Source organism: Tenrec ecaudatus, chromosome 14 (assembly GCF_050624435.1).
Source record: "Tenrec ecaudatus isolate mTenEca1 chromosome 14, mTenEca1.hap1, whole genome shotgun sequence".
NCBI classification, from domain to species: domain Eukaryota; kingdom Metazoa; phylum Chordata; class Mammalia; order Afrosoricida; family Tenrecidae; genus Tenrec; species Tenrec ecaudatus.
In genome coordinates this window covers 68224631-68251580 of record NC_134543.1, presented here as the reverse complement: position 1 = coordinate 68251580, position 26950 = coordinate 68224631, and the positions used below count along the sequence as shown (strand labels likewise).

Below are 26950 nucleotides of genomic sequence, written 5' to 3'. Positions count from 1 at the left end.
GTTCAGCAGGTGTTCAGGTGATGAAGTGTACTATAGGTGCACTTAAAAAAAACCCATACATGATCCCGGACAAATAAACAAAATACTGCGGGCTAAAATCCTAACTAAATAAAAGGGCACTGGCATGTAGAGAAATGTTTACTGCTGAAGTATAATGGAGGGGGAATATTGTCATTTGGGGAAATGTTTGCTTCTTGAGTTTAAATAAGAATTTAATTTTCTCTGTGTGCTCATGTTCTTAGGCAGAACCAGAGAAAGTAAGCTTAGAGAGGAATGTATCATGCCATGAGAACAGAGAATGGACTGCTGGGGGCACCTACGTCCAAGCTGATACCTTCTAATGTTATTATTTAAATGTATAAGTATATTAAAATGAAGAAATGACTTCAAGAAGAGTCAGAGAAATAGAATGGTTGAACTGATAGTCTCTGAGGACAGTAAATACTTCATGATTGACTTACTTTCTGTATGTAAACGAGGCAAATGTCCTTAAAGAGCAGCTGAATATTAGGGAGGCCAAAGATGCTCAGGGGGTTGGTCTCCATCACTAGGAATGCCTTTGCGAGCTACAGCCAGCAAGTCTCAGCATCACAGGTCTGACTGTCATCGGTCTAGGAACACATGGAAGCTGCTGATACTATCTTCAGGCAGGGTTCGCTCAGCTTCAATAGTACGAGGAAAAAGATAACGTCTCCACAGTTTGAATTAATGGACAAAGAAATTGTTTAAGAAAAAGATGCTGAATTACTCATAGATTTAAAAATGTACGATATCAGGCATGAAGCTAAAAGAAGAAATATAATGTAAAAAGAAGATTTCAAAATATAAGTGCCAGTGAGTAGAAAAAGAGCTAAAAATCAGAGTTAACAGTCTCACCTCTGGAATTATCATAGGATGCAATAGCATGTTTGGAGGCGAGGGAAAAGTTGGAAAAACAGTTAATGCGCAGATGGTGGGTTGTTTACTGAATTTGTCATCGAGTTCTGAGTTATAATTCTGGCTTTACCACTATATCTTACAACCTTTCAAACAATGAGGCCTTAAGTAGATCAGTTTCTCACAAGTGGTTCTCCACACTCTTCAAGGGTCCACATTGTTAAATGGAGTGATCGGGAATGTTTCACTCTTGACTTTGGAACTTGCCAAGGTCATACAGTTTGTAATCCGTGGAGCCAGACTGTAATCCCGGTTACTCTGGTTCCACAGTTTATATTCTCAACCACTCTGCTGAATTCCTTTGACATACTTCTCTCTACTCTCCCTAGCTCTGTCTCGTGGCTTCTGCTGACTGTCCGTGAACCACCTTCTGCATATGAATATTTTGGCTTCTCCTTCCACTAGGAGTGATTTTCTTCCCTCTCACAAGGCAGACCCACCTCTGAGATTATTAGACAACATAGATCGCTACTTTTGAGTAAGGAACTTGATCATCCATGATGTGATGCCAGGGGAGGCACATCTAATTTCAACTCCAAAATACAACCCAGGGTGGTAAGCAATCCAAGCGTCCACAGGATTTGGGGGTGTAATTGACAGGGGCTGTAATTAGCTTTATCTTTCTGAAATCAATGCTTCATTTTATAGAAACCCTTTTACAAGCTAGTAGCTACATTTCTTTTCTACTAACCACTTAGCCTACACTGCAGTGAAAACGTGAACTCTTAGGATGGGTATAACTACAGGATATTTTTTGAAACCTTTTCTGCTCAGATGTACTGTTGAGAATGTATAATTAGATAGCATAGATGTGTTTAAAGTAATCACGTATATTTATACTTACTCTGTAATATAATTGGATTATAATTATTAGTACACATACTAAATTAAACCATATTGAAATGTGCCTTTACATGGCATATTAAGCAATGTTTTCTGGATCCTTGTAGGCTAATTCCAACTGTTACTCTAATCAGCTATAAAAACTTGAACAATTTTTATAAGTGTTTCTTTGAACATGTTTTCTTAGAACAGTTCATTCATCCGTAAAAGAACAAGACCATGTTACCTTTCCAAGTGTAAATTTATTTGGTTCTGTGATTTAATTTGTACTGTATGGTTCTTTATTCAGCAGGTATCACACAACTGATCAAGTATCTCTGTTCGCTGATAAAAGCAGAACCATCTGGGAGTTAGCCAAAGGAAAACTTAACTATATCATTAAAAACACATTTAAACCAAGCACAACAAGATTTTAAAATAAGACAAAAGTGGTTTCTCCAAAATACGCATAACAAATAGTGTTACTGAGGAGTATAATCTTTGTTCATATTTCTCAGTTACTGGCTAAAAGAAAACAACACGAGGAGACGGGGCAGTAAGGGTGCAGTGTGGCACCGAGGAAACATGCAGCTTGCTTCTATATTTTTGAATCTTTCTTCCCGACGTCCCCCCCACCATCGTGACCCCAGTTCTACCTTACAAATCCAGCTAGACCAGAACATGTACATGGGTACAGATCAGAACTGGAAACACAGGGAATTCAGGACAAAAGAACCCCTCCTGGCCTATATTGAGAGTAGTCATACCAGGAGAGTTGGAGGAAGGTGGGGGAAGAAAGGAGAACTGATTGCAATGAACTACCTATAACCCCCTCCCAGGGGGATGGACAACAGAGAAGTGGGTACAGGGAAACATTGGTCAGTGTAAGACATGAAAAATAATTCTAATTTATAAATTATCAAGGGTTCATGAGGGAGGGAGAGAGAAAAAATGAGAAGCTGATGCCAAGGGTTCAAGTGGAAGGAAAGTGTTTTGAAATGATGATGGCAACAAAGGTACAAATGTACTTGACATGATGAATGGATGCATTGTGATAAGAGTTGTACGAGCCCCCAATAAAATGATTTAAAAATAATAATGATAAAGTATTAAAGAACAACAAAAAGAAAACAATTCATTTCTAATATCATGCAGGACAAATGGTTCTCCTTTTAGATGACATTGCTTCACCCAGCCATATTTTAAGAATAAACATTTAACTATTCTACTGACCTAATGTCTAGCATCAGTTAACCAACTTCTTTTCCCCCCCAAAGTATAGTCACAGGTTAATGAAGATGTAAAGCTCTTATGATTGTGTAAGCTTACATTAATGTTAGTTACTCAGGCCAATATTTTACCTGGAGTTAGTGCAACTGTCCCTCTCCAGGTTTTTAGGCAACACCTATTGTATATTGAGAAGCAATATACACCTATTTAGGCAACACCTATTGTATATTGAGAAGAAAAGGGGCTGGTAGACACACAAAGTTGTGGAAGGCACTGGTGGAGACTGTAATCAACATTTAAAGGATTTCTTATGTGTATAACAAACCAAAAAAAAAACATCAAGAATGTTGGAGCTCTGTTATGAATAAAATTTACTATTTAAGAGAAAAGATCAAGGTGTGTTGAGGATGATGATGGTGATTAGGTGCCATTGAGTCAACATTAACTCATGGTGACCCTAGATACAACATAGTGAAAGCCTGCCAGGTCCTGCCTCAACCTCATACTTATGTCTGAACTCATTATTGCCACCTCTCTGTCTGTGAAAACACAACATGGAAGAGTACATATCTGACCTCCTCTGGCTTCCCTATTGCCAAAGTTAGGGACAAACATACCTTCACCCTCCATCCTTCTTTATCTATTCTGACACTAACTGTACCTCCCACAGCACTCTATTTCTGTGCTGGTGTGTTAGTCTGGGTTGACTTGAGAAACAAATCCGTTTAAGAGAGAGCTTTATATCACAGAGCAATTATATATTGAGCAAACATCCCAGCCCAGTGCAGCTCAAATCCTTAAGTCCGATATTAGCCCATATGTCTGATAGTAGGCCATACATTCCTTTTTAGACTCATGAAGCACATGTGCAATGATGCCAAATGCAGAAAGAGCACAGACCACTGGGTGGAAAGTCTTGTGGATCCAGTGGTGCTGGAAGCATCTCAGCGCTGGCAGGGGTCTCCACATGCTTCCTCCAGCTCCAGGACTCTGGCTGCCATGATTGTGGCTCCATGTGGCTTATCAACAGGAATGTGAACAAAGAGGGTTTGTTTTACCTATCACAGTTGGCCTTTCCCCAGCCCTTATTCTCTACCCTTTGTGCATTCCAGGTTCTCAAATGATTTGCTCAGCATGCAGATTGCATAAGCACCATGAAAAGATATAACTTTACCACGCAGCTTCCTGCTTTTAAGTCAAGCACTATTCCATTGTTTCATTCCAATGACCGATTCTTGACAGGTTCTGCATGGGCTCAGTAACATGTACTGGAATTTCCATTCCTCCCAATGTTATTAATAGTTTGCGAAGACCCACCAAGTCAAGCACCTTTGCATAAATAAAACACAGGAACACATCTATGTTAATCTGGGTTGACTATAGAGAAACAAATTCATAGACGCCGTGTATAAGAGAGAAAACTTTATATCAGAGAGCAATTGTACAGTAAGAAAACATACCAGCCCAGTCCAGATCAAGTCCATAAATCCTATATTATCCCATATGTCAATACTAGTGTATAAATTCCTCTCTAGACTCACGCAGCCATGCAATAATGCCGAATGCAGCAAGATCACAGGCCAGTGGGTGAAAGTCTTGTGGTTCCAGTGGTGCTGGAAGCATCTCAGCACTGGCATGGGTCTCCACATGGTTCCTGCAGTTCCAGGGTTCTGGCTCTATCAGTGTAGCTCCATATGGCTTGTCAACAGGAATGTCTCACAGGGAGTGAGTATGTGTGCCTCCTCTCCAGTGAGCTATTTATCTCCTAAACATCTCCAAATGAGGTCCTCAAGCTGCAACCTGATTGACAGGCTAAACTCCACCCCTTCACTCTTAATAGTCTCAAGTTGACAACAGACGATGTAACTACCACAACATCTTTGCTGTGTTTACTGCTTTCAGCCAAGATCCATCTGATGTCTGCAAAGACATTCTTATGCAATGCCTTCTTCTGAATCTGATGTGAATTTCTGGCGGCTCTCTGCCATTGCACTTCTGCAACTGTGTTTTAATTATTTTCAACCAAGTAATTTTTCATGTGATATTAATGACATTATTATATAATTTATGTATTCTGTTGGATCACTTTTCTTTGGAATGTATACACAAAATGAATCTATTCCAGTTAGTTAATTAGTTGTCTTCTAAAATTTTGATATAGATGAGTGAGTGCTTCAGCTAATTAAAACATTTCCATTGGTATTCCATAGATTGTAGGAGCCTTGTTTTTTACTAATACTCTCAGTGCAGCTTGGACTTCTTCCTTCAATACCATCAGTTCTGGATCATATGTTACCACTTTTTTTTAATGATTTTTTATTGTGAACTAGGTGAGGTTTTACATTTCATACCATGACCTCTCTAGTCAACAGTTTTAAACCTGTCATCAACAACTCCCAGTGTTCTACCTCACCCCACCCCTAATTTCTCTGTTCCCTCTTGCAGACCTGCATCCTTCCTTTGACCAGTCAGTGGGTATCATCAATCTAGTCCTGTGCTTATCTTTCCTCCCTGCTTTCCCCACCTTGGGAACTTCCAAAGTCTGTTCTCTTTGGTATGCAAGTCTTTGCTTTTATCCTTACAGTATTCTTCTCACATAATGTTTATCCTTTCGTGATTGACTAACTTCACTCAGCTTAATGTTCTCCAGGTGCCTCCATGTCCTGAGGTGCTTTGTAGTTTCAGTATTGTTTGTTAGGGAGGCATAGTATTCCATTGTGTGCAGATGCCAAAGCTGCTGCTGCTTCTTTTTTTTTTAAAAATCATTTTATTGGGGGCTCATATAGCTCTTACCAAAATCCATACATAGATCCACTGTGCACATTTGTACATATGTTGCCATCATCATTTTCAAAACATTTTCTTTCTACTTGAGCCCTTGGTATCAGCTCCTCACTTTTCCCCCTACCTCCCCACACTCCCTTCCTTACAAACCATTGATAATTTTTACATTGTTAATGTTTTTCATGTCTTAACTGATCGATACCTTCCTTCACCCACTTTTCTGTTGTCCATCCCCCAGGAAGGGGGTTAAATGTAGATCATCATGATTGATTCCCCCTTTCAACCCCCACCTTCCCCTTACCCTCCTGGTATCGCTACTCTCATTGGTCCACAGGGGTTTATCTGTCCTGGATTCCCTGTGTTTCCAGCTGATACCTGTAATAGTGTACATGCTCTTGTCTAGTCAGATTTCTATGGTAGAATTAGGGTCATGATAGTGGGGGAAAGGAAGCATTAAAGAACTAGAGGAAAGTTGTGTGTTTCGCCGGTGCTGTACCGCACCCTGACTGGCTTGTCTCTTCCTTGTGACCATTCTGTTAAGGGGATGTCAAATTGTCTACAGATGGGCTTCGGGTCTCCACTCTGCCCTCCTCCTCATTCACATCCATATGGTATTTTGTTCTGGATCTTTGATGCCTGAGACATGATCCCATTGACACCTCATGATCACACAGACTGGTGTGCTTCTTCCACATGGACTTCGTTGCTTCTCAGCTAGATGGTCGCTTGTTTATCTTCAAGCCTTTAAGACCCCAGATGCTATATCTTTTGATAGCCAGGAACCATCAACATTCTTCACCACATTTGCTATGCACCCATTTTGTCTTCAGTGATCATGTTGGGCAGGGGAGCATCATGGAATGCCAGGTTATTAGAACAAAGTGTTCTTGCGCTGAGGGAGTACTGCCATCATCATTTTCAAAACATTTTCTTTCTATTTGAGCCCTTGGTATCAGCTCATTTTTCCCTTCCCTACCCTCCCTCCCTCCCTCATCATCCCTTGATAATTTATATATTTTTTCATGTCTTATGCCAATCACTGTCCCCTTCACCCATTTTTCTGTTGTTCATCCCCTTGGGAAGGAGTTATATGTTGATCATTATGATCAATTTCCCCTTTATCCCTCCACCTTCCCTTTTCCCTCCTGGTATCTCTATTCTCATTATTGGCCCTGGACTCCCTGTGTTTCCAGCTCTTATCTAACTGGGGTCATGATAATGGGGGAGTGGGGAGGTACAAGCATTAAAGAACTAGAGGAAAGTTGTGTGTTTCGTCAGTGCTATACTGCACCCTGACTGGCTTATCTCTTCCATGCACCCGTTCTGTCAGGGGATGTCCAATTGTCTACAGATGGGTTTTGAGCCTCCACTTTGTCCTCCTCATTCACATTAATACGATTTTTTTGTTCTGGGTCTTTGATGCCTGATAACTGATCCCATCGACACCTCATGATCATACAGGCTGGTGTGCCTCTTCCATGTGGGCTTTGTTGCTTCTCAACTAGATGGCTGCTTGTTTATCTTCAAACCTTTAAGACCCCAGATGCTATATCTTTTGGTAGCCGGCCTCCAGCACCTTTCTTCACCACATTTTCTTATGCATCTGTTTTGTCGTCAGCAATTGTGTCAGGAAGGTGAGCATCGTGGAATTCCGGGTTATTAGAACAAAGTGTTCTTGCATTGAGGGACTACTTGAGTGTAGGACTAATGTCCATCTGCTACCTTAATACTTAACAAATAAATATATGTACAAAGATCTATTTCCCTATTGTTATATATAAATGTATTTACATGTGTGCATGCCTGTATCTAGACCTCTATAAATGTCCTTTGCCTCCTGGTTCTTTCCTCTATTTCCCCTTCCTTTTGTCCCACTATCATGTTCAGCCTTCATTCGGGTTTCAGTAATTCCACTAGACTATATTGCCCTTGGTCAAGCCCCAACGGGCATCCCATGCCCTCCTAGCCATTGATTTTAGATCACTGTTCTCTTGTCCCTGGGTTTGTTATGCGAAAGCTTCTTTATGCATTCTTTTACTGATGGTTATTGGGGCTATTTTCAACTTTTTCCTATTATGAGCTGTGTCATGATGAACATCAAGTGCATATGTCTGTCTGTGATATGGCTCTTTCTTCTTTTGGGTACATACCCAATCGTGGTATTGTTGGATTCTATGGAATTTCTACTCTCAGTTGTTTTAGGTAGCACCATATCTCTTTCCAAAATAGTTGTATGTATTTACAGACCTGCCAGTGAATAAGGGTTACAATCTCTCGGTAGGCACTCCAACATTTGATATTTTCTTCTTTTTTCTTTTTAACTTGGTTGTCATTGTTGATCCAAAGTGGTATCTTATCAGTTCTTTCATTTGCATCTTCTGGATGGCTACTTGTCATGAGCATTTTTTCATGTATTTGGGGCCATTTGGATGTCTTTGGTGATTTGTCTTTTCAGGTCCTTTTCCCACCCTTTAGTCCCACATTTAGTTGGGTTATTTGTTTTTTTCTTATTGAAGTGTTACAGGTGTCTATACATTTTAGAGATCAGTCCCTTGTCTATTATGTTGTTATCAAAGATTTTTCCCCAATATCTGAATTTTCTTTTATGCTTTTTAATAAAATCTTTTGTTGTACACAAGTATTTTATTTTTAGTAAGTTCCAGTCACCTATTTCAAGAGGTAGTATATGATAAAGAACCAATCATACTGAGGGGAAAAGTTTAAGCTACACTGATCACATTAGCCAAAACAAGGCTTCAAGAATTGATGAAAGGCCAATTGAAATGTTTCAACAAGCTGATGAAGCACTTGAAGCACTCACTTGTCTATGCCAAGAAATTTGGAAGACAGCTACCTGGTCAACTGACTGGAAGATATCTGTATTTATATTCATTCCATATAAAGGTGACCCAACAGAGCACTCAAATTATAGAACAATATCATTAATATCACATGCAAATAAAAATTATCTGAAGATCATTCAACAACAATTCCATCAGTGCATTGACATAAAGCTGGCAGAAATCCAGGCCAGTTTTCCAAGAGGACTTGAAACAGGGATACCACTGCTGATTCCATAGGGATCTGTGCCTGGAAACAGAGAATACCAGAAAGATGTTTACTTGTGTTTTATTGACTACACAAAAGTATTTGACTGTGTGGACCATTATTGTGATAGGTTTTTTGAGTCAACATGACACCTGTAACAATATATGAGTGGAGGCCGCAGACATGATCTCCCTTTGAGGTACAACCCAGATATATATCTCTCTGGAAGCCAACTTCTCTCTCTCTCTCTGATTTCAACCTCCCTGCTTGCCAGCCACCCATGGATATATAAATACGTGTATATATTATATCACTATATTAAATAACCCACATATAAATATATTTATGTGTAACAATAGGGAAATAGCTCTATGTACATGTATTTATTTGTTAAGTATTGAGGTAGCAGATGCACATTGAGGCTCCACTCAAGTACTGCCTCAGTGCGAGAGTCCTGCCTTATTTCCACCCACCTCGGAACCACATGACTTTGCAGGCACCAGCCTGTAATCTCCCTGCATTCTGCATCCTTCCAGGAGTTTAAAGGGGATTTGTGGATTAGCATTGGACTTATAGACAGGAATTGGACTGGGTTAGGATGTTTTCTTCATATGTAATTACTTCTTGATCTAAACATACATTTATACATTCAAGTGAGTGTCATTGGATTTGTTTCTCTAGTCCACCTGGCCTAACATAATTATAAAGCATGTACACCTTTGAGGAGAATGAGGATTCCGGCACATTTTATTGTTCTGGGCTCATTTACAATCCGTACATGGCTCAAAAGAGAGTTGTGTGAACAGCACCAGGGCATGCCGCCCAGTGTAAACTCAGGTGAAGAATGTGTCAGGGCTATATCCTTTCACCATACTTAGACCATCAGTATGCTGAGTAGATGAGTCAGTGAAGCAGGATTATAAATGAGGAATATAGTAACATCAGGATTGGAGAATACTTTGTTAACAACCTTCCTCCTGCAGATGAGACACGTGGCTTGCTGAAAGGCAGGAGGTCTGAAGTACTTGCAGATAAAAATCAAGGACTGTGCTTGACAACATGTCCAAAGTAGGTGAGACACAGTCGCACCATCCTTGCCACTAAGGCATTCTGGCTTTACTACTACTGCTACTACGTCTTCCTATCTTCTTCTTCTTTTTTTTTTTTCTGGCTTTACTTCTTCCAAGACAGATTTGTTTGTTCTTTTGATAGCCTGTGTTATTTTCAGTGTTCTTCACCAGCACCGTAATTCGAATTCATCCATTCTTCTGTCTTTCTCATTCAGTGTCCAACTTTCACATGCATATGAGGCTATGGGAAATATCAAGGCTTGGTCAGGCACACCTTAGTCCTCAAAGTAATATCCTTGCTTTTTGACACTTTCAAGAGGTCTTGTACAGCAGATTTGCCCAATGCAATGTTTTCTTGACTGTAGCTTCCACAAGCATTGATTGTGAATCCAAGCAAGACGAAATCCTTGACAACTTCAATCTATTCTCCACTTACTGTAACATCATGATAAATTCTATCATGTGATCTCCTGCTTCGTTTCTATCAACAAGACCATATTTTCCAACTACTGTTTCTTCCTATTTGTTTCCAACTCTGACTTTCCAGTCACCAGTTATTATCAATATATCTTGATTGCATGTTGGCTCACTTTCATGTTTGATCAATTTCAGACTGAAGAAGTTGATAGAAATTTTCAACTTCTTCATCTCTTGCTTTGGTGTTTGGTACATCAATTTGTATAATAGTTGTACTGATTAGATTTGCTAAATGCAGATAGATATCCTATCAAATTCAAATTTGAACAAATTCAGGATTGTACTTCAAGATAGATCTTGCAATGAATGTCCTTTTTAACTATATGAGTGGAATGCCATTTCTCTTCATTGTGCCGTACCCAGCAGAGTATACCATATGATCTCCTGATTCAAAATCGCCAATGTCAGTCTATTTCTGCTTACCAGTGTCTAAAATGCCTTCCATTTCATTTGTTTTACAAATTCCAATTTTCCTAGATTCACATTTCACTTGCCTATGGGTAGATGCATTTATTTCTGGGATCTCTCTTCCATTTGTCTCTGCATCTCTCATTGTACCAGTACCACACTATTTTGACTACCGTGTACTCTAAAATGTGGTTGTATGATAGCTTTACAGTCAAGAAGTGAGAGAGTTCCTACTTCATTCTTTATCAGTTCTTTACTTATCATGGGTTTCTTCCCTTGCCATATAAACTAAGTACTTTTTCCACTTATCAGAATTGCATTTTATTTATAAATTGCTTTGGGTAGGGTTGACATTTTCACATTGTTAAGACTTCCTATCCATGAATGTGTAATATTCTTCCATTCATGTTGGTCATTTTTGTTTTTTTGTAGTAATGCTTTGTAATTTCCTTTATAAAGGTCTTTTGTTTTTATTGTTAAATGTATTTCTAAGTCTTTCTTTATTGGTATTGTTATTGTAAATGGCATTATTGCCTTGGTTTCTTTTCCAGAGCTCTCTTCACTAATCTACCAAACTCAATGCCCTCAAGTCAGTGCTGACTCATAGCAATCCCCTGTGGGTTTCTGAGACTGTAACAGTTTATGGGCGTTGAAAGCCCAGTGTATCCCGCTGAGGTGATGGTGGTTTCAAACTGCTGATCATGCAGATTAAAGCTAATGCATAACCATTACACCACCTGTTAGTCTACAGAAATCTGATTTGGGTTTTTTTGTATGTTATTCTTACATCCTGTCACGTTGATGAATCTTTGGATTGTTTCCGAAAATATTTTTGTCTAGCTTTAGGGATTTTTCTATGTGTACTATCATATCTTCTAAAAAAGAGTGAAAACTTCACTGCTTCTTCGCCAATCTAGGATCCTTTGGTTTCTTTTTGTTGTCTGCTGGCCCTGTCTTAGACTTGGAGCACAATGTTGAGTAAGAATGTAGATAAGGCAAGGCCCTGCTGGTTTCCATTAGCAAGGAGAATGCTTTCAGTTTCTCTCTGTTGAATGAGATGTTAGTTGTGCACATCAAACCTTTATTGTGTTGAAAACTGTCCCTATTCTTCCCGTTTTGCAGGGTGTTTTCTATCAGGAATGAGTTTGGGATATAATCAAATGCCTTCTTCTACCTTGATTGATGTGGTTTGTTTGTGTGGTGACTTGCATTGATTGTTTTTCTTCTGTTGAACCATTCTGGTGTCTCATATTAAGTCTCACCTGGTCTTAAGAGTGTATTCTTTTTTGATATATTGTTGAATATTGGCCAATGTTTAGTTGAGGATTTTTACATCTATGTTTATGAGGGGTCATGTACACATTTTGTTCTCTTGTAGACTTGCTTTAGTTTTCTTCAGCTTCACAAAAATAGCAATTATTGGTCTGTTCTACAGTGGGCTTCTGACTTTATTTTGGCTTATGCTAGTGAGCTTCTCCATCATCTCTTCCCTGGCTGTAGTGACTTGGATTCCTCTGTGTACCATGTGGTGAGGGTCATAGTTATAGTTGCTATCCATATTTTTGAGAAAAAAGGTGTGTGGTATGAAGTTGTTAGTTTTGCAAAATTTTATCTTTCCCACATTGTTTATATCACTGAGGCAATGCTTTCCAACTAGTGATCCTTCCTTTTTCTTTCTGACAACTTTTGCATTGCAATCATCAGTAATTTTTGATGCATCTTAGTTGCCTGTTTGATCAATTTTAGACCAAAGAAGTAGATAGAATTCTTCAGTTTCTGGATCATTTGCTTTAGTGGTTGGTGTGTAAAGGTGAATTATAGTTACATGAACTGGACTTCTTTGCATGCATGATGGATATTATCCTATCACAGACAGCATCATAGTTCATGAATAATCTTCAGATGTTCCTAGGACAATGAATGTGATGCCATTCCTTTTGAATTTGTCAATCCTGACATTGTAACCTATGTGGTTGTCGGATGCCATCAAGTCTCTTCCAGTGTATAGAGATGGAGACCCTGTGTACAACAGAATGAAACAATCAGTACAGCGCTTTCCTCGGAGTCATTCTCATGTCTGAGCTCATTGTTGTAGCCGAGGTGTCAGTCCATCCCCCTGAGGGCCTCCCTCTTTTTTGTTTTCCCTCTACTTTAGTGACTTATATGATTATCCAAGGCAAAGTGGCCAATACCAGCCCAGTTTGGTTCACTAATGCCCAGTGGATGGGTCTTTATGCATTCCACTTAATTTTTGACAACTTCCAGTTTTCCTACACTTATGCTTTATACATTTCACATTTCAACCAACCATTAATAGGTATCGACAGCTTTTTCTTCACACTTTAAATCCTCCTCTGTCAGCAAGTGAAGATGCCAAAGGCTCTACTTATTTGAGTATCTTCATTAAAGTCAGCTCTGCTTTCAGAACGCAACTCTTGGGCAGTCATATTCTGAGTGCCTCCTGATCAGAGGGGCCCATCTTCCAGCACCAGATCTCACAGTGTTCTGCTGCCACTCATGGGGATTTCAGTAGCTGATCCCTCCCCAGTGGACAGCCTGTTTCTTCTTCGTAGTCTGTTTTTAGTCTAGAAGCTCCCTCAAAACCTGTTCACCATGGGTGGTCCTGCTGGTGTTTGAAACACTGGTGACATATCTTCCACCCTTCCAGAAGCATGAAAACCACTGCCATACACCAAACTGACAGATGAATGGGGGGCACGGTGAATCTACATTTTTTCAAATATATACGCAGATGGTAAATGATCTTTGACATGCTCTGAAGGGGATTTCATTTTAAAGAAGCGAAATACAAATCTATGTTAGATTATGAAGCATCACCTCATTGATGCCAAGGTATATGTGTTTCCCATATTAATATTGTTGGATTATTGTTACAGTACTCATAAATGATGTCTTCACAAGTATAAATTGCATGCTTTTCTGCATAAAATTACGGCGTTTTAAAATCAATAACCTTTTGTTAAATTTGTTAAAATATTTTAAGATGTGTTTAGAGAGTTTGTAAAAGTGTAATCAAGAATATACATATTTTGAAGCAAAATCAGTGGCCTTAGGGGAACATGTTTTAGCAAGAAGACAAATGTTTTATAGACATATTTTTACTGAGATATGAGAAGAAAATCTGTATTGTTAAAACTGTTAGAGAGAGGTAAACCAGCAACAGAGCTGGAATATGATCTTTTCAAGCAGAAGATACAACTAAGACTCCTACAGTCATACTTTTCCATGCGCCCATGTTACTAAGACCAAATGCATACATGATTTTCAACACAAGATTTTTTCATGCAATGACATTAAGTAGCTCAAATGCAAATGATGCAGATAATTAGGAGAAGTACATCGTTTATTGTACATGTCTCTTGCAAAGCGGGTATTGAGATAGAGTTCAGGGGGAGTTTGAATAAAGAACAAAAGTTGAAATAATATGTCAAAGTTCTTAAGTAATATATTAAAGCCCAAAGTACTAAAGAATATTTGGTACATATCTGTTGTCCTTTCTCTTGAAATTATGGCTGTGACATTTATAAATAAATCAATTACTTGTGAGCTTGAGCCCAACAAGTGTATTTTTTTCCAAATTCCTGAATAGATTCTTTTTATCACCAGTCATAGGTTCTTGAGAAGAAAACAAACACTTTTAGATAATTAGTTTCAGTGACAGTTAAGTATGCACCTATAAAGATAAATCAATATAACATTGGGGCTGATGAACCCAAAATCAGCAGGAAGACCACAGACTGGTGATTGCAGAGACAAATGATTCTAAGGTCTGCAGATCAGGATTGCGACTAGAGAAACAAATGATTCCAAGGTCAGGAGGTCAAGTAGTAGGTCAGATAGATGGACCCTGGGGTCATCAGGCTCAAGTCCAAAGAAACAACGGTTGATGGACTCATGCAGGATTCAGACTCTTTAAACAGCAAGCAAGCTTTCCATAGTGTCCACTTTCACAGGAAGTAGACCACACCTCCAAGGAAACTTCCTTTCAACTTCGGTAGAGTTGTTACCTAAATAAAGCAATTGCATTTCACCTTAATTTTCTTAATAACTGTTTGGCTGCTCCCAGCAAATCCTATTATGGAATTGACTACATTGTATTAGTACACATCATGGGGAATTAATAGACTCTCACTGCTGCATCACTGATAATCCAGCTCAGCCAAATTGACAGAAAGTATCGTAGATTTTTTTTTAATACCCAGAATGTTGTGGGAAACGAGTGTGGTATAAAGGGGAAATATGTATGTTGGACCAGGCAGATCTGAATTTGTATCTGTTTTATCAGTCACTGGTTTTTTTTACTGTCCATGAGACTTGGCTTTGGAAGCTCTAAAATAGGGATAAAGGAACTACCTCACAGATACCCAAAACACAAAAGAAATTCAAAAGCGGCATTTGTTTATAGCAATATAGGCAACAGATTGTCACTTATAAAGTCAAGCACAAACACAAATATACCACCCAGTAATCCCATTTCTAAATACTTGACCTCATCTAATGGCAGTACAGCTCCGCACATTGATCCATATTCATATTTAGAGCAACTATTAATAACTGTCAATGTTGAAAATAATCCAAATGCTTATAAGCTTATAAACCATAATATTATTTATTATTTATCATTATAATACATAACTATGTAGTAAAAGACACTGTAGTATGAAATATTATATAAAGTGTCCTTATAGTAATTATTATAACTAAATTAATTAAAATATAGTATAAAATAGTCTTGAAAATGGTAATCCCCAAATCATGGAAATAGTTTACTTTTTGTGTGGATGAAGGGGAAGAAATGGGACTGCTGAGTGTGAGTTATGCATTGGGGTGAATGGTGGTTTTTTGCTTTGCTTTTAAATCTGATAGAAAATGTGTTTAAAATTTAAAGTTAGGTATTTACCACTTGCATACATTAATTAGGCCCTCTTTTAACCTTAACCTTCTGTTTATTTTATATTCCTTAAGTAAGAAGAAAAGGATGTCTAACATCTTGTAAATTGAATGTAATTTGGCATTTGGCATTTGTTTTTGTTGTTCTTGACTTGCCATTAATCACACTGGATTTATTCTCCATTATTAAAATAGTAAAATAGCATTACCTAATATGTATAGTACAATATTTTTAGTAATCAGGATATTATATTTATCTTGTTATCCCATTCTTAAGCAGTGAAATCACATGCATTCAGAAAAATTAGGGAACTTCTGCCTCCAAACTTTCAAATACTTTCTAGTTGTGGGTATTTTGTAGTTGTTGAGGTTTTATGTACTGAGAACCGCATTAAAGGAAAGACACCCTTTTCATGGACTAAACTTTGCATTCACAAACATATGTAACGTAACCACCACAATTTTAAAGTTGAAAATGAGGATGAAAATTTAAATTCTTTTAAAATTGCTACTTTTATGATTGAATTAAGCCGCCAAAATATGTGTGAAGAAAGGAAGACCCTTGATGAGATGGATTGACACCGTGGCTGCAATTGCGGGCTCAAATGTCGCAAACCCCTTGTGTGTGGCCCAGGGTCGGGCAGTGTTTGGTTTTGTGGTACCTATGCCTGCTTTGAGTCAGAAACTACTTGATTGCACAACAACATACCTGTGGGTGTTTGTTACCCCCAATAAGGTCATGCTAGTGTAGGGTGAATCCCAAGCTCACTTCTTAGTTTTATAAGACCATATTGGAAACAGAAGGGTGGGAGAAGATAGACACCATGTGATGCTCAGATACAAGCCAAGGAAACTAACAAAGAAGGAATGAGCAAAACTGAGACCCTAATTTGGACCTCAGCTTCTAGGAACATAACAAAATAAATGCTTGTTCTTTAAAGCCACCCGTTTTGGGTGCTTGTGTTCCAGCAGTGCTGGATAACTAATGCCCATCAAAATGAAGCCTCATCAGAAAATACTGATAGATTCTTTAAAATTGGTATTTTGTAGTCAAGGAGGGCCAGTACTTTGCAGGGAATTAAATATATCTTGCATTCAAGGTTTCTAATGTTATTCCTGTGGGGTTTTCTTTTTATCTTTACTGAAAAAGAATTGAAAAGGTTAAATCATATCTGTAAGAATCGGATTGTAATCTTGTGATTTTTATATGAAATATGGAAGATGGCCTGGCAACATATTTAGAATTTTCCTAGTTCTATTAATAAAGTTAAAGGAAAATCTAGTGTGATTAAGCAATGGAGCCACATTAAATTTGTATGTGAAACACCCACTGTGCTTTATCTCTGCTTTAGCTATTGCTCTGAACCCATGTTCCACATTCTGAATTCTGTGTATAAAGTTAAACATTGCAGAAGGGCATATAAACAGAGCTGATGGTACAGATAAATAAGGAGCACAATTGGTTAGCTTAAAATGTTCATGTCTTTAGTGTTTCAACGATATAGTTGGATTATTTTATAGCAAATTATTAGACATTGCTGAAAATATTATGATGTATTTTTAAACTACTAGGTACTTAACACTTAAAACTATGCTGCAGTGCTATATACAACAGAACTAATGTTAATTTTTTAATATTAATTATTTTCAGGCAAAGTTATTATCTATGCAACAAGCCAAAGAAATTGCAGTTCAACAATACAAAAAGCTAGAAGAAGAAATTCAGACACTTCGAGTTTATTACAGGTAAAATTATTTTTAGCTTCTCGTGAAAGAAATGCAATTTGTTTCACAAACATTTTTACCTGAATTCATGATGGGGTACAAGGAAATAAGTTGTTTTAAAGTAGACATGGGATATTCATTATTCTACCTTCTTTCCATCTTACACGTGAACCTTTGTACTCCAATCACACTAAGACCACTTAAGTAATTTTTATCACTTGTCTATATGTAGCTCATGTTCCTGTTAAACTATTTGCCTGTCTAGAAGCCTATGAAATTGTATATGTATATATATTTTTATATCATGTATGAACACTGATAACAGCTTTGCACCTCTTACAAGAGGTTTTTAAAGGAGTGACCTGTGATTCTGGAGCAGTTGTAAAATCAGTTCTGTAGGTCACAACTGTCGTGTTTTAATGAAAAGAAGTAAAATTGAAAATGTCAAAATATGTCTCACGTAATGAAGGTCAGTATTGGATGTGGTACTTCGGTTTTAATTCTGCCATTTGTTTCTGAAGAGTGGGAAGAGAAAGGTAAGATGTGGATCTGGTTATAGCAGGGTAAATTAAAAAGTGTTGCTTCTCACAACTAGACCAATGGATAGCCTCATGAAAAATTGAGAAAAGACTGAAGTTGCCCAAAGTTTCATTTTATTTGAATCCACAGTCTACATTCATGGAAGCAACATTCAGGAAATCAAATGATGTACTGCATTGGGCAAATCTGCTACCCAAGAAGTATTTAAAGTGTTAAAGAAGAGATGATGATGAGACTGATTCAAACCTTAGTTAATAGCCTCATAGGCCTATGAAAGCTAGAAAATGCCTCATATGCATGTGAATAAGGACTTACTCACTGCCACTGAGGCAGTACTGACTCATAGTGACCCTGCAGGGGAGGGTAGAATTGCCCCCTTAACACTCACACTTAGTGACAGGTGGTTTGGAACTATGTACCTTACAGATTGAAGCTCAATTCATAATACTGGAGCCACCTGGACTCCATTGAATAAGGAAGACCACATGCAAATTGAATTATGATGCTGATGAATTTGAATGATAGTGTTGGTTGAAGAATATTGAAAAGTACCATAGACTTCCAGAAGAACAAGCAAATCTGTCTTGGAAGAAGTACATCCAGAATGCTCCTTGGAAGCCAAGATGGGGAGACTTCATCCCACACACTTAGGACATGTTGTCAGGAAAGCTCAGGTCATGGGAAAGGACCTCATGCTGGTAAAGTAGAGGGTCAATGTGAAATTGGAAGCCCTCAAAGAAAAGAATGGACATGGTGGTTGGAGTGATGGTCTCAAACATAACAATTGTGAGGTCGGCGTCGGACTGGACAGTGCTTAGTTCTGTTGTACATTGATTATTATGACTCTGAATCAACTCTCCCACACTTAACAACTAGGGTTTTAGTTCACACATGCATGGGTTTATTCCAAGTAAAATGTGTTGAAGCTTGTCTCTGTGCTTAGTGGATGACTGCAGACACTTTCTCTCACTATTACACTTATATTAGGCCCTTTCTGATATCTTCACGAGAAAAAGGTCCAATCAAAAGAGTGGATAAAAAGAGGAATCTAAAACAAAAATAGGGTGGGGAATGTACGGAGCCAGTTAAATTCAAGGTCAAGATGTCAGCTCAGATTATTACTTTTTTGTTGTTGAGATTCCAGGGTATAATCTTGATAGATGTTCTTGAAAAACATAGGATGGTCAAGGAGTCTTATTATGAAGTATGAAGAAAGCTGAAAATTTCATGGGTCAGATAAAGGCCAAGAAAGTTACATTGAGGATACCACCCGGCCTCCATAATACAAAGGTACTTGCTCACTCTTTAAGGGTAACGAGAATTTCATTAGAAAATCTTACCCTATCCACCATCTACCCCGCAGCACAACCCTTTGGGACCTTTGTGTGCTGATGAGACACAACTCGAAATGAGAAGAAACAGTACAACATATACTAATAATGGGAACTGGGAAGGCACGAAGTATGAATATAGGAAATAGAGGAGTCATCAAAAATGAAATGGAATACAAAAAAGATTGATACCCCAGGTGGCAGTGAGCTGAAATAGACAGGTATTGGCTGGTTTCAAGCAGAGAATCATCCATACGCTTTACTATTCTGGGAAGGACACGGTAACGAAGCAAGGCATTGCGTTCCTTGTCAGAAAGTGCATTCCAGCTTCTATCTTGAAGTACAAGAACGTCTGTGATAGGGTTACATTTACTCACATTCAATGAAATCCAACCACTGACGCTATTATTCAAATGTGTGCGCCAACCACTAAAACTAGTCATGAAGCATTCTACGGGAAATTTAGAGAGAGGACAACTGTGGACAAACTGTGAAGTAGCAAGACGTAGGCCTCGAGTCAGGCTCTCAGCTCTCCATCAGCCGAGACATAGATGATGTATAATGTTGTTACATTTAGAAGCAGATTAAAATATGCTAATGACTTTCACCCTAACTTTGACTTTGATTTTACCAATTTAAGGTTAACAGTTAGTGATGATGCCTTTATTTTTCCATCTCCTGCCTTCAAATAGTTTTCTTTTCTCTTGATTAGAAGGCCTATTATTACTATAGCTTTCATTTCCTCATGTGGAACATGTGATAGATTTTCTTTTTTCTGTTTTGTCTGTTTCTTTTAAATCTTAGAAAACGTTGAAAAGTTTTAAACAAAAGGACACATTGGCTTTTTGTCTCTCTTGGCACAGTAATAATCAGGGAACTACTAGGTGCCTGGGTAGATATTAAACTAATAACCAACAGCTTTTTACATAAAAGAAACGGCACAGCAGAAGAATAACAATACAAAAATGTTAACAATATCCTAAGTGTTATTAGTAAGACATTAATACCTTCTTATTGCTGCGTTGAATGCCAAATCGATTTGCAAAAGCTTGATTAGTCTGATTCTAAACGGTTTCATCCGGGAAGGATCTTAAGCTCGTAGGCTTAGGTGTGTATTTGGCAGTGATTTTGCCTGTTGCTATAACCGGAAGTGCTGCATTCCTACGTTCAGAAGGCATCATAATGACAAACTCTTTTCTAATCTAGGGAATGCCTAAGTTTCGATGTTTGCTAATTTTATAGTGCTTCCTTATATTTTCTTTTGCTCAAAAATCTGTAAAGTACTTAGACAAGTGTTGTTTGTTGCCAAATGAATAGGATTACTTACTTACTATAATAGCCGGGGTTAATATGTTCAAAGACTTTTAGTATATTTTATTTTTATATGCAGGAAGTTGTGATTTAGTTCAACCTTGGTGATATTTACATTTTAGATAAAAATAGTTCATCAAATGTTCCACGGTTTTAAGGAGAATGTTTCTTATGATTTTATTAGTCTTTATCTTTAAATAATTAAGTTGACTATGTTTTTGACTTAATGAAAAGTAGACTATATATTCCCAACTTACCAAGCAATCAATAAAGTTAGAGACTAAGTGAGATATAAAAAAAAGACATAGAAATTCTTAAAAATTGTTACTTTCTTTTTATTAATTTTCCTGTCACCCCCTCCTCTGGGAAAGCTTCATTTTTCAATATCCGATACTTATGGAGCCTTCAAATCACAGTTTAAATACCAACTATTGCATTCACCTTTTCTGTTCTTCCAAACTAGAAGTGATTGCCATCTGCCTCTAATCTCTACCAGTTATTCACAGGAGCTCTTTCACTCTCTATCCCTGTACAATAGTTGTTGAACATTAGTTTACGTTATTAGTCATTTGTTAATATCAAAGAGAGAACGGGAAAGTCATTGTCCGGTGCTACGGAATCAGTTGTGCCTGTATGCACCCACGTACAACAGGAATAAAGCATTGCCCAGTCCTGTACCATGCCCACGATTGTTAGGATTCAACGCGTTGTCCCGTCCACCATGTCAGTCCACTTCGTGCAAGTGTTCCTCATTTCCATTGACCCTCCACTTTTTCAAGTTGATGTCCTTCTCCAAGGACTACACTCTCTGATAACATGTTCAAATTAGGAGACATGAAGTCTCGCCATCCTCTTCTCTAAGGAACATCTGTCTCTACTTACTTCTTCACGAAGAGGTTTGGTCCTTCCCCTGGCAGTCATGGTATGTATATTCAGTTTCGTTGATAACACCATCATTCAGATGCATCCCTTTTTCTTCTGTCTTTCTTAGTCATTCCTTGCAACTTCAGCCTGCTTATGAAGGCATCAAAAATATCATGACTTGGGTCAGTATCTAACAATAGACTTAATGAAATGATAACTGATAAACTAGATTAAAGAAGGCAGGAAGTAATGTTGAAGGGACATTGAAAGCAAAAGTACACATTCAGAAACCATGTATTTTTAAAGATCATAGAGTAAATGTAATTGCAACCTTTTTTCCCTTTCTTAAATATTCAATCAGAAAATAGAATATTTCTGTTTAAGATGTTAGAGATGAAACATTCAGTCTTTTTTAAAAATCATTTTATTGGGGGCTCATACAGCTCTTAGCACAATCCATATATATAACCCATTGTGTTGAGCACTTTAATACATTTGTTTCCCTCATCATTCTCAAAACATTTGCTTTCTACTTGAGCCCTTGGTATCAGCTCCCCATTTTTTCTCCTCCCTCCCTGCTCCCCCCTCCACCATGAACCCTTGATAATTTATAAATTATTATTATTTTGTCATATTTTACACTGTCTGACATCTCCCTTCACCACTTCTCCCTTGTCCATCCCCCAGGGAGGAAGTTATATGTCGATCCTTGTAATATGTTCCCCCTTTCTCCCTCGCCTTCCCTTCACCCTCCCAGTATCGCCACACTCACCACTGGTCCTGAGGGGTTCATCTGTCATGGATTCCCTGTGTTTCCATTTCCTTTCTGCACCAGTGTACATCCTCCAGTTCAGCTAGATTTGTAAGGTAGAATTGGGATCATGATAGTGAGGGGGAAGGAGCATTCAAGAGCTAGAGGAAAATTGTATGTTTCATCATTGCTACATTGCATCCTGACTGGCTTGTTTCCTCCCTGCGGCCTTTCTGCAAGGGGTTCTCCAATTGCCCACAGACGGGCCCTGGGTCCCCAATCTGTGCTCCCCTTCATTCACAATGCTATGATTTTTTTGGTCTTTGGTGCCTGATACCCGATCCTTTCAACACCTCGTGATCTCACAGGCTGATGTGCTTCCTCCATGGGGGCATTGTAGTTTCTCAGTTAAGGTGGCTGCTTGTTTATCTTCAACCCTATAGGACCCCATACTCTATATTTTTTGATAGACGGGCACCATCAGCTTTCCTCACCACATTTGAAGTGTTCAGTTTTAAGAATGTCAGTTTTGGAGGAATGGCCTTTGAAGTCGTAATCCCCCCACTAGTGTTTCTATTCTTTTTTCCCTTTTTTTTCTATTCTTTATATAGCAGGCCTTCAGTAAATATTGGGCAAGCAAATACATAACTAATCATGTTTAGCCCTAAGTTGAAACTTTCCTCATCTGAAAAGTTATTTTAATGCCGAGGGGTAGTCTTGGCAGTGCACATAAAAGCTCAGGAATAAATGCATGAGTGAATGAGATGATGGGAGAAAACAGCCTTGTTCATCATTTGCGGAGGGGTGGGACAAAGTGGACTCTTGATACCATAAAGCAGCTACATTAACTGCCAACCAAATTTCCCCCCCAATTATATAGTGCTCAGATTTAGAAACTCTGATCATACACATTTGTGTGGACTTTTTATTTCTTGAAATTTAGAATAAGTTTTTTAAAAAACTTTAAAAGCAGCAAAATCATTGCTCAGGTTTATTGCAGTCTTATTTCTCATAGTGAAAGAAAATTAGAATCCTTCCCCTTAGTGCCTTGCTTGGTCCACACATTATTTTTTTAAATTAAATCCATTTCCACAATGAAGCCTTGTCAACTGAGCCGTAGGCTTATGGTCCAGCATGGTTCAGCAGCTGTCCGTGCAGAAGGGAAGCTGTGTTCCCAAATGGGACCAGCGCGCTTCCTTGTCACCATATCACTTCGCCTGCCTCCTCAGGCACTAATGTCATTGGCCTGAATCATAGAGGCATGGTCTTTGTGACTCCAGGATCACAAACATGTTGTTCTCTTACTCATTTATTAAAGAAATATTTGCAAATATATACTTCTGTTTAGATGTGAGGGTTTTTAAAGACTTTTTGTGAAAATGCTATTATCTTTTCATTCGAGTCTTCCATGAACACTTTGAAGCCCCATCATAATATAATCTGGTCACTGGCTACCTTCCACACGTCTTTGCACAATATGCATCTACTCTTGCTTCACTCAGTCACTCTGGACCCTCCATGTTTATACTCTTGCACGTTTTCAACACACTCTTATCTAAGGAAGCATGACAACTGTGAGTTGGCACATTCGCTTCATTCGGCATTCTGCTTCGCCCTGGCTATGTACACTGCCCCACCAACCTCCCTGCATGACTTTATTTTTTACCCTCCTTTATTTTTCTCTGCAATATGGATAATACCAACCTAATACTATGCATACTTACTTGTTGATTGTCCTCTAGAATGCCAGTTCTTCAAGGTTAGAGATTTTGTTTACCATTGTGTCTTACATATGAACAGACTTGGTGCATCTTTGATGCACAATGAACACTTGTTGAATGAGTGGATGCACATATGTATATTTGTTGGTATGGAGTCAGTTCTGATGCCTGGGGACCCCCTGTGGGAATATTAGACCTGCTCCATAGGGTTCTCAAAGCCATGGTCTTCCGGAAGCAGATTGCATAGATGGTCATCTGAGATGCTTCTTGGTGGATTTGAACAGCTAAACTTTCAGCTCATTGTGACTATTTGTGCCAATCAGGGGTTCCATGTTTAAACAGCATGATCGATCAAAGTCAGCAGTGGCTTATCTGGAAGTGGGGCTGAGTCTAGCAGTCAGGTTTTTGTATATGTGATCAGTGAGAAGAGAGGAAGTTTTAAGTTTCATTTGAAGCCTGATAAATTATTTGAATTTGTATGTGAATACCCTGGTGGTGCCATGGTTCAGGGCTTGGCAGCTAACCAAAAGGTTGGCAGTATGAAACCACCAGCTACTCTATGGAAAAAAGGTATGGCAGCCAGCTTCCATAAAGATCTCAGACTTGAAAACACTATGGGATAGTTCTACCATGCCATTATAAATCAGAATCGACTTGGTGGCAACCAATTTGGTTCTGGTTTTTTTTTTTTGGGGGGGGGGACATATTGACTAGAGAAACAAATCCAGAGACACTCATATATGTATACAAAAGCTTTATATCAAAGAGTAATTGTATATTAAGAGTACATCCCAGCTCAGTCTAGATCAAGTCCTTAAGTCCAATATGAACCCACAAATCCTTCTTCAGTCTGACGCAGTCACATGCAATGATGCAGAATGCAGAAAGATCACTGGATGGCAGGTAAAAAGTCTTGTGGATCCAATGGCGGTAAAAGCGTCTCAGTGCTGGCACAGGGCTCCATGAGGCTCCTCCAGCTCTCCGAATGTGACTCTTCAACAGGAAGGTGAAGCAGAGAGAGAGGCCAGCCTCCAGAAAGTCATTTATCTCGGATGCCCTCCAATCAAGTTGTAACCTGATTGATGGGCTAGACTTCATTCTCAACACCCTCAAGTTGACATGAGATTATATAACTGTCACGCAGATAATGATTTTAAAGACCATCATACTTGCCTTGCAAAAACTAAGTTTGCTGTCTAAGATAAATAGGTATTTATGAAATACAATTATTTGATACTTATAGATAAGTGACTACCAACGTGACAATGAAGTTTAATTAATAGATTTTATCATTCTTATTCTTTACCAAAAGAGAGTATAAGGGAATCAATCCAAGTGTAGTTCACCTACGGTGTGAAAATGATACCTATAAATAATGATCCTACTTAGGTTTGCCATATATTTCTAGCTTTGTTTTGTCGTGTTATTGGTAAAATCTATATCACAGAACATTGCTGTTTTCAAACGTTTTAAAAGTACATTGTCAGAATCCCAAGCCTTATTTAAATTATTTGAATGTGATGTTAAGATAAATTAACTTTAACAGAAGACTTAACCTTAAAATGAATTTGCTATTTAATAGAATCTGAACCCTGTGACGGGTTGAATCAAGAAGAGAGTAAAACTTTTTTGTTTGTTTTAATTCAGTCCTATGAACATTAGTATGGCCAGGTATGACCACGCAAGAGGGATTTTCTTCATTTTCAACAGACTTCACTCAGTTCAATTAGATTTAGTTGAGACATTTGAATTATAAATGTTTTATCTTTCCTTTCTGTAGCTGGCATATATACATTATTAAATCCTTTCAAGGTTTTGTTGAATTTATCTAGTTTAAAATATTTGACAAATGGAACTAATAGCTAATAATTGAAAACCTTTGTTCAAGAACTTTCTGCAAAAACAGTAAATGGCAGTGTTAGCATAAGAAAAATATATAAAAATGAGATCTTTGGGCTCCTCTTGCTTTCTGTAAAGCTTATAATGCCACTGCTGTCATAAAGAGCTTAGTAAACATTGACTGATGAAGAAGATGATGATGATCTAGCAATATATTTAAGATGGGCTGACACTGGCAATACAGTCAGATATCCGGGACTTAACAAAATAACCTTGTTATTTTGCCATAGGGCCCTTGCACCTGGGCCTCTCCCAAAAGGGTAAATGTTTACCTGCAGTTAGGCATTTAAATGTGTAAATATTCTAGACTCAATTATATAGGAAGTAGCTAGAGGTTGTAGTCTTTAAATCATGAAGTAGTTCTCCAAAGTTTAAAATGATGTTCTGAAAGATTATAAATCTCAAAACAGACTTGATTGAATGTTTTCCCTGCAATTCCAAAGATAAAGGTTGTTTTATTAGTGCAAATAAACCTAAAACTAATGCACGGCATTAACTTCTCCAAACTCAAGATTTTTATAAAACTTCTGAATTTGTTAGTTTAATTAATAATCTGCTTAGCTGTTCGGTTTTGCATGCCTTCTTCTCTTAGAACTTATATTTTTGGACTGCCAGTGTTCTGTTAATATGGTTCTAGTTAGTTCCCAAAATATTTTCTAAAACTTCCTGGTTCTGATTGAACTAGACATAAACAATATTCAATTTGGGTGAAACAATCAGAAAGTTCAAAGCTTAGATTTCTTTTTTTTCCGTGCGCATTTTGTTTTTAAAGATGCTTTTTAGTTTAGTTTTCTTTTAAGAGATGTGTAGCCGACAAAGATTTGTGTATCTTACAAAGAGTTTTGTTTCATTCGATCCATAGAAAGGTGTTATCTTTTCAATGTTTGTTTATTATTTTGAACTCTGAATGCAGGTGAAGGCTTTCTAACATGTTCATTATGAAGAAACGTGAGAATTTCATTTTATTGTATGAAAAAGGATGAGAATCAGGGATTCCCTGCAGGGAGCTTGGCAGTCTTCCCTCATAATTGAAGTGCGCATGTCTTCTCATTCTTTTTAAGTTTGGTTTTATTTGTTGTTTCTGTTTGTTTCAGAGCTTTTTGTTTTTGCATATGATTCAGA

The 26950-nt window shown here is 38.0% G+C and overlaps 1 protein-coding gene across 3 annotated transcripts in view; it reads left to right on the top strand.

The window, feature by feature from the left end:
- Positions 1 to 26950, top strand: part of MIPOL1 (mirror-image polydactyly 1) — a 365306-nt gene that overhangs the window by 221084 nt on the left and 117272 nt on the right. For all 3 annotated transcript variants that reach the window (XM_075531536.1, XM_075531534.1, XM_075531535.1), the window contains one exon: positions 17338 to 17432. In XM_075531536.1, the coding sequence (XP_075387651.1) occupies positions 17338 to 17432 (95 nt within the window). The remainder of the gene's footprint in view (positions 1 to 17337; positions 17433 to 26950) is intronic.